The following is a 9090-nucleotide window of genomic DNA, read 5'->3' on the forward strand; positions in this document are numbered from 1 at the left end:
TGGACTCACATACATCCGGATTGTTTGTGTGAAAACAATGAGCATCCTAATTACAGACTGAATTATACAGGACTGACAGTGATTCATTTCTACTTTCTTCATTGTTAATTTATGGTAACCAATCCAAACACAACAAAGCAAAGTGGCAATTGCTACTGGTTTATCTATTTTTTATGTTAATGGTTTGAAATGGTACTGCACACCAAAAACCTAATCGACAACCATTCAACTCAATCCAATCTAAGCAGTATTATTAAGAGTACAAACTCAACCATACTCTGTTAGGACAGAGCACACCTCATTACATCTCCAAATAAACAAATAAACAGCTTTACTCTCTTCTTGGAACACACTGTTCCCTGACAGTAATCAACAATTTATGGAGCCAGTTAAGTGCTTCCTTTAACTGAACTAATTATTCAAAGCAGAAAGATCGTGTGGATTAATAATCTTCGTTCAAGTGTTCACAAATGAGAAGCAATTTTGAAACATCATTCAAATACTATAATTAAGAACTACGATAATGTCACAACAAATAATTACTTTTTATGGGTAGGAAGTTGTAAAAAAAAATATATAAATAAATAAAAATAAAGTAAAAGGCATACAACTAATATTGCCAACAATAGCAAACAGTGATATATCACAGCATTTAAAATGCATTGTTTTTACAGTCCCTTGACAGTCTTTAAAAAACGTTTCAATGATAACATACTCTTAAAAAACAGTACTAGCACTTTACTACCTCAATACAGCGATAATGATAGTTATTTATGTGATGAAATTTCGTCATGCTCTCTTAAGGGAGCGGAATAAATGTAGTTTCTTAAACCAGCTACTCCCTCCCATTGTGACCGCTGGGGTTTGGACAGTAATAATTCATTAGATACTCAATCTCCTCGAAAGAGAAACAGTAGCGTGATGCAGACAAGGGCAGTGTCATGGCAACAGCTAACACCTAGCCGGCCTCCAGGGGCTTGTACCTCCTGCAGAGGCACTCAGGTGGACATACAGCTACTGTAGCTGGGTCCGGTGCTCCAGGAGCAGCAGAGAAGGCACCATGCACCGGGCGTACCAGCCGCTGAAGCCCTCCACCAACAAGCTGCTGCAGCAGAGGTGGGACCAGACCAGGTATAAGGAGCATGTCAGGAAGGTAATGCCCAGGATTTTCTGCCGCAGTCTGAAGTCTCGTCTGTCCAAACTGCACTATGACTTCTCTGTGGGAGTCTGTCTGAATGTTTAGCCCCTTGTACTCTGTTATCTAATCTAGTGGCAGTTGTATTTGGATTTTGGATTTGGATTTCTTGGTACTGTAGTTATTGCTAATTCCTTACTTGGCCTATTTGTCATGTACACTGTTGTAATGTGTACTTTATTAGGAGCACCTGTACACCTACTTATTAATGCAATCATCTAATCAGCGATTTTGTGGGGCAGCAGTGCAATGCATACAATCATCAGGAGCTTTAATGTTCACATCATCCCTCAGAATGGGGAAAAATATGATCTAAGTGACTTTGACTATGGAATGACTGTTGGTGCCAGACAGGGTGGTTTGAGTATCTCGGAAATGGCTGATCTCCTGGGATGATCTCTTGGGATCCAAACAGTCTCTAGAATTTGCAGAGAATGGTGTGAAAAATAAAGCGACAGGAAAGTGACAGTAAAGCAAATATATGCATGATACAACAGTGGTATACAGAAGAGCATCTGTGAACACACAATGCATCAAATCTTTAAGTCAAAAAAATAAGTCTAATAAATACGTAATTAATCTGCTAAATAAAATGTAATGTAAAGTAATGTTGAAATTAACCATAGATGTATTTAGGAGCAAAATAGGCACTGTAATAATCCATCACCTTATCTTCCATCATCCGCGACACAAACTATTCTTGATATGCCGGTTCTTTAGTTCAGAAATAAGAGTGGAAACTTGTTCTCTGTTTTAATATACTGTATGTTTTTGTAATGTTTCTACCGAGTGTAGGTACAGCCTTCTCATGGTTTCACCGCTGAAACAAAGTAGCTGTTCTGTGGTGCAGGCAATCCATTACTTATAAGTAGAATAGCTTCTTTTATGTTTATGCTTTCCAGAGTAAAAGAAAATAAATACAATTAAATGGCAGCTTGTTCAGATAGGACAACAATCAATGGATGCCGCTTAATGAAGGGTTAACGGCTTAAGAAAGACAGAGACTGACATTTCCCCTTTGAAGGCTGAAATACAAGCCTGGTATCAGCATGGCTTAACTACCACTTCAGCCCGGTACAGAATTAGGTCAACTTTTCTATTCTGAAAGTCTTTGTAGAGCGGCGTCCTGTTTCTAGTGACTCAGCCAGAAGAATGACAGGCTTTCGGTATTGTTATTCAATATATTTACTTTTACTCCACACTTTCTTCTTCAGATTTGGAACGCCTAATTGCATCAGTGAGGCTCTTCATTTTTACATCCTCCATCGTTTGGGAGAACTTGGGAGTAGCATGAGTGTGTTCAGAAATGTGTGCAGCCAGCCAGCACTCCTGTAGACACGGCTTTGGAGGACCACTGACACAGCTGGCATAGGCATACTCCAGGTGTCTGTTCAATCAGTGGAGTTACCGCGGTAACCCTCATTACCTTGGGCTTTGCTACAGCCAATTATGTGCTGCCCTGTGGGGCTGCCAGACACAGCGGCCAATGGCACGGCCAGGATTCAGTTCCAGACTGCAAGATGTGTCACTGCACTGTGAGAGAGAGTTTTAGCTGGAAGTGCCATCCACAAGCCCAGGGATTGTGTTATTTTTCTTCTCTGAACTGACCGTATTATTTATTTATTAGATGTTACATCACAAGTCCAGCCTACCTCACCATAGCTCTTCCTCAGGTCAAAGCTGCCCAGCCCATGGTGGACACCAAGGGGATCCAAACACCAGCACACGTTCAGCTCAACCTCAAAAAGCTTCAGGTCTGTGCATACTGTCGGCATGGTGATTTTTCAGAAGTTGGATTAACCCTTTCAGTCCCACGCCCAAGGTGAAGGGTCTCCACCCAAACCCCAAGCAGTTTTGGCTTTGTTTGAGAAAATTCAGAAAGTTGAGAATTTAGTTGGGGCTTAAAACAATATTATAGCAGTCATTTTGATTGGTTGGAGAGTGGAGAGTACCTCTCTGGATTTTACGGTAGTTACCAGACTGAAAGGTTTAACATTACTTTTACGATAAGTTTTTATTTTCTTAGCTGGAGCTCTTTTGTTACAACGATTTGCATAATTTTCCATATTCTTACTTGATGAAGACATATAGATATTTATACAGATATAAGAACATGAAACATTCAGCCAGCCAAGGCTTATAACGATACCTATTACCTATGGTCTAGAGGCTACCAGCCTTTCCTTAAGGAAGTCAGATTGTGTCATTTGCTCTTGGGGACGATAGCAGTGCTCCGCCAGAGATGTGAAGTGGCAGATACTCAATCACAGGTCTGGTTCCCACCAACTGACTCTCACTGCTGCCTTGCTGCAAGGGTGTTTTTTTTTTAGTTTGGCTAGGTAAGCAGTGCTTGGCTAGTTAAGGGGTTTGTTCACACTTCTGCGTTGTTTGTTAAAAAAAAAAATCTAATAGGCCCTGGTCCTTATCTTTGTTGTGCAGGTAGCAGTTGAAATTGTACTTCCCTCTAGGGTCTTTCAGCTCACTTATCCCTGGTTATGGGTATGCACTTTGTTGTACGTCGCTCTGGATAAGAGCGTCTGCCAAATGCCATTAATGTAATGTAATGTAAAGTAATGTGTGAGTCTTGTGTGCTCTGTTCTGCTCTGTTCTGATCCTGTTCTGACCCTGTTCTGCTCCTGTTCTGACTCTGTTCTGACCCTGTTCTGCTCCTGTTCTGATTGAGCTCTCTGTCTCCCAGTCTGAGGAGGAGAAGCTGGCCATCATCGACAGAGACAACCATCTCCTTGCCTCCAAGCTGGCAGACATCATGAGGTCCAAGGGCCGGGTGGACCACAGGAACAACTATCCAGAGATAAGGTGAGGGCAAGTGCCCGGCCATTCCCTCTCCAGCTTTGCTGTTCGTTGGTTTCCCCCGACCCGTATTTAGCACAATGTGAAGGTCTTACAATCAGGAATTTATGTACCATCCAACCTTCTTGAGCTAAGAAAACCAAAGAATTGGTCTATTCAAAATATTTGCTCTTGGTGTTACAAATTGCAACAAATGATGAAAACAGCAGGTGTTAATAGGCACTGGAGTTGTTTGTGTGGTAAAATATGCATGAACCATATGCATATTATTTCTTGTTATGCCTGACAACAAGAGTTTAACTGCACGACTGGTAGGAAGGGCATTTGTTTGCTTGGATACAAGTGCCCGTTTCTCATTAGCGTGGACACCGTGTCATTTAGTGACTGTGTGACCACCTCTCCTCTCCTACATTATTTATCACTCATTCCAGCGACATGGCCCGCCTTTAATTATTAAACAGCAGATTCACACGCACGTTATCAGTCACAGATGTTTTAGCTCAGAGCCACTGGACTGCGACGGTTTCCTTATGCGAGTGTCCATCGCTCAAGGGCAGCTCGACAGACCTGACTAATGACTGACTAACAGGAACCACAGCCCTTTAATTCCACCATATTAAATTTGAGCACAGGGAAATTAGATCATTTTCAACGAGGCAGGATCAAATGATTGTCCTGGAAGGAATACGCTTGGACTTCATCCAATTAAGAAAACCCATTTATTCCACTTAGACGGGATGTTTCGTCGTCTGTGCCATTACGCGAGATTACATGTCTACCTACGACAGGTCTGACATGTTAAAACCAGCCCTTCCTTCACTTTCATCTACTCCAGAGCAATGAACTCAGAGTAACACTCACTAACAGCGCATTATTCTGCAGAAAGGTCCATCAAAACCAAGTGATTCTGACTTGGTTATGACATGACACAGACATCTAGACATCGATGTTGGGAACCAGGTTCACATATCGCAGCCAGAAGCTAGCAATTATGGCCATGAATCAGTGGAGTATAATAAGATTGACATTCCCATCACAAACAAATTGAACAGGTGATGGATAGTGTTCATTCCCAGCTCATCAATGAAAACAACTGGCTTCATAAGGGAACAGGAAAAGAATGGCTAAACCATTTATGTCAATGGAACACACACACACACACACACACACACACGTTCAGGAGACTGGCCACCTGAAAGTAAAATATGATTGCTGGTTAACCCCATTAATAAGGCTGTGAGTTGAAATGTTACTGGGAATTGAAATTGCTTTTAAAGATCAATATAGCAATTTGAACACACATTTGCCATGAGGTAGAAAATTCCCCATAAGATGACGCTGTTTGAATGAAGGTATGCATTATACAACACATCTATACAGTAAACATCACAGTGATTACCACCAGGCTAACCTTCAATATTAAGACTGGGTTTTGAAGTGCTTTTAATCTTAGCTTAGATACAGTTGTTGTACATGTGAATATACATACTGACACTAACCTTAAGTATGAGAACAATATGATCACTCGAACATATGATATGTCATAATGTTCACTGCATCCTTATTTCAACTAGTCATCCTTGAAAAAGCTTTTTAAGTGTCCCTGTCCAAAGGGTGAGAAAGCTTTCTAAAGCCATTGTCAGTACATTAATGAGACAGTGAGCGAGACTGTATGTGCTTGCAGTTTGGGTTTAAATGGGCTGGGTTACGGGCTAATTGGGTTTAAACAGGCTGGGTTATGGGCTAATTGGGTTTAAACAGGCTGAGTTTTGGGCTAACTGGGTTTAAACAGGCTGTGTTTTGGACTGAAGAGAGCCCGGGGCGACAGTATCTCTCCTCTCTCGCCCGGCCCTGCAGTCTACACACTAAGAAGCGGAGGGATGAGCTGCAGGAGGTGAGCCGGCAGAACCAGGCCATCCTGCAGCGGATCACGTCCCGCGAGTCCGAGTACCGCCGCCAGGTCTGGGAGGAGAACTGGGAGAGGGTGGAGCGCAGGCGCGACGACATCGCCCGATACCCCCGCGGAGTCGCCAACCCACAGGTACCCGCCTCCTCACACACACAGCACCTCCTCACATGCACAACACCTCCTCATACACACAGAACCTCCTCATATGCACAACACCTCCTCATATGCACAACACCTCCTCATACACACAGAACCTCCTCACACACACAACACCTCCTCATATGCACAACACCTCCTCATACACACAGAACCTCCTCACACACACAACACCTCCTCATATGCACAGCACCTCCTCACACACACACAGCACCTCCTCACATGCACAACACCTCCTCATACACACAGAACCTCCTCACACACACACAACACCTCCTCATATGCACAACACCTCCTCATACACACAGAACCTCCTCACACACACAACACCTCCTCATATGCACAACACCTCCTCATACACACAGAACCTCCTCACACACACAACACCTCCTCATATGCACAGCACCTCCTCATACACACAGCACCTCCTCATATGCACAACACCTCCTCATACACACAGAACCTCCTCACACACACAACACCTCCTCATATGCACAACACCTCCTCATATGCACAACACCTCCTCATACACACAGAACCTCCTCACACACACAACACCTCCTCATACGCACACACCTCCCCACACAGCGTCTCCTCATACACACAGTGCCTCCTCTATCCACTGTAAAGCCTGAAAGAGTAAAAAGGTAGAAGCCATTTAAGGACGTGGCAACACTCAGAGCCTTCCAGCCTGGGCCCCAAAGGACAGGAACAGAGACCGTACACCTCTGTTCACACTCCGAGGGGGACTGACCGCCCCTGACCCCTCACAAAACGGCTTACCCACATGTAACCTAATGTTTCCTTCCCCTGTGAATTTCAAGAGGTTGCCCATGGCTGTTTACTATCAAAATGATGTTGCAGGGGTTAAAGTAAACAAGGCACTTGGGAATTGAGATAACCAGTTCCTAGTGACTGAAGACTGTGAGCAGGAAATTGCTGCATCGGTTTTTCAATAGTTTGATTTAAGAAAATTATCTTAGCCAATTTCAGTCGGCGGAGTGAGAAGGGCGCTCAGAAATGCAATTAAAAACTCACTAATGAGCAACTGCTTAAATGCCCTGTCGTGACTGAAGGCCTGCCTCACACGGCCCACAGAGGATTGCACTTCAAAGCTCTCATTAAATATCATGGCTCTCCTCCCACATCACAGAATAGAGAGGGGGGGGGGGGGGGGGGGCAGCTAAAGCAATCTCACGCACTAATTGATTTGAGCAGCTCTGACCCAAATTTAAGGTTTAAGTGCTCTGCAGGGTCAAAGGTCATGTTTACACTTCCACAGATAAATGACATCACAACATCTTCTGTAGAGACTCAAGAGGTCCATGACGGGCACAGAGCTCAGCCTGCAGATAGCAAGTCACATGCACAGTGCCCAATTATTGGGACCATCCGCACAATGCGCAGAATGGAATTTATGATTGACATGTCGGGAAGTGACAGAACACCCGTCCCATTTGTTTGCGCAGATGAGCAAGAAGAAGGTGAAGTTCGAGGGCAACAAGAGGGAGGTCCTGAGTGAAGGGTCTGGACAGGTGTCGGAGGCCGGCGGCGACCGGGAGACGGAACGAAGCGAGAGGTCGTCAGCCATGAGCAATGAAGGACACATCTCTAAATAGCTGAGGTGTTGCTGAGCCCAAATGGGGGCTGCCATCAGAAGAATGCCAGCTCGTGAACGGCAACCCTGAGAACGGCAAAATGGCCATCAGACCTGATGATGTCTCTGCGATGAATGAATAATAGACAATGGATTCAAATTAATGCAAATGGATGGTGGATGGGAATTAATTACTGAAGTATCATTTAATTAGATTTGTTACAGAGGCTTAACATTCTGTGTTCGTTGTACCCTCGTCAAAACACATTATTCAGAGCTTTGAACAAGTGTCTAATTAACGTGAATGGGGTGAACGGTTTCAAACTGCACTCTCGGGTGAGTTCATGAAAAAGTTTTCAATCTTGCCCCATCATGACAATATTTCAATGATTTTTCTTCCTTCCGTAGTTTATGCAACCAGTATTCCAGAATTGTATCTTGTAGGGTCATTGGCGCCACCTGCTGGAAAATATTATACTTGCAATTCAATGTGATAGAAAACTGAAGACCGCTTTATTCACAATAATCTAATTTCGCTTCATAAAAACGAGTTCACCTTGTGTACTTTTGTGTATTTTACATTTTGTGTAAATATTGTTCACTTTAATAGCAAAATAGACGATATCACAGGATGGTATTTGCCAGTATCTTCACAGTAATCATCGAACTGCCCGAGAATAAAACAAGTAAGCTTATTATATACTGGAATCCATATAATATATACACTGTGTCCTAAAATAACCCAAGGTATGGTCCGTTAGAATGTTTTACTGCATTGAATACTGCCTATAAGGATAAAGCATTTTGAGAGTTTTTCTGTGTCGTACGAACAAATGTATATACATTTCTGGGAACACATTTTTGAAAACTTTACTAAAAACCTCTGAATGCAGAGAAACCTAAATCCACTGGGTGGCAGCACAGGTTTACATTTACTCTACTGACTGAGCGGTCATATTTATAAACATCTTGAGACAACAAAGTGAAAATGCGTCGCAAAGGCCACATAAACATATGCTTACCGGAGTAAGAGAGCATAGGCTACATGTTGGGACACTTGCCTACTTTGGCCTCATGTTGATTCGTAGTTAGGACTATATAAGGCTTCATAGCCACGTCAAAGATAACATCTGCACAACAGAGCAAGACAGTTGAATACGCTTGCAATGAAACTTGCAAATAAAAAAGCAATGACGTTGGCCTATTAAGGTATAAGTCATGATATCGCACAGCATGGAGCCAAGCTTTCACCACCCACCATGCAGTCAATCAGTCAATATACCGATAAATCCACTTGGGCGATCAACTCGACGTGTAATAAAAGCTGTGCGTTACAGAGGTCACAGGGAGGTCACTCTGGAACCGAGGTACGCGGATGCTTCCCCCACTCATACGAATATTTTCAAGCATCTCGTATTGATC

At 43.2% G+C, this 9090-nt stretch overlaps 1 protein-coding gene across 1 annotated transcript; it reads left to right on the forward strand.

The window, feature by feature from the left end:
• Window positions 1–1060: 1060 nt before the first annotated feature.
• Window positions 1061–8851, forward strand: si:ch211-284k5.2 (uncharacterized protein CFAP97D2). The gene is made up of 5 exons (XM_061221237.1): window positions 1061–1153; window positions 2869–2949; window positions 3894–4012; window positions 5864–6032; window positions 8792–8851. Exons 1-5 carry the CDS (start codon window positions 1061–1063, stop codon window positions 8849–8851), a joined length of 522 nt encoding a protein of 173 aa, XP_061077221.1.
• Window positions 8852–9090: the final 239 nt, after the last annotated feature.

This window comes from Conger conger, chromosome 15 (assembly GCF_963514075.1).
Source record: "Conger conger chromosome 15, fConCon1.1, whole genome shotgun sequence".
Lineage (NCBI taxonomy): Eukaryota > Metazoa > Chordata > Actinopteri > Anguilliformes > Congridae > Conger > Conger conger.

Coding starts and splice junctions, on each gene's coding strand:
- si:ch211-284k5.2 (XM_061221237.1), top strand. CDS start 1,061: ATGCACCGGGCGTACCAGCCGCTGAAGCCCTCCACCAACAAGCTGCTG. Junction 2,950..3,893: donor TCAACCTCAAAAAGCTTCAG/GTCTGTGCATAC, acceptor TCTGTCTCCCAG/TCTGAGGAGGAGAAGCTGGC. Junction 4,013..5,863: donor AACAACTATCCAGAGATAAG/GTGAGGGCAAGT, acceptor CCGGCCCTGCAG/TCTACACACTAAGAAGCGGA.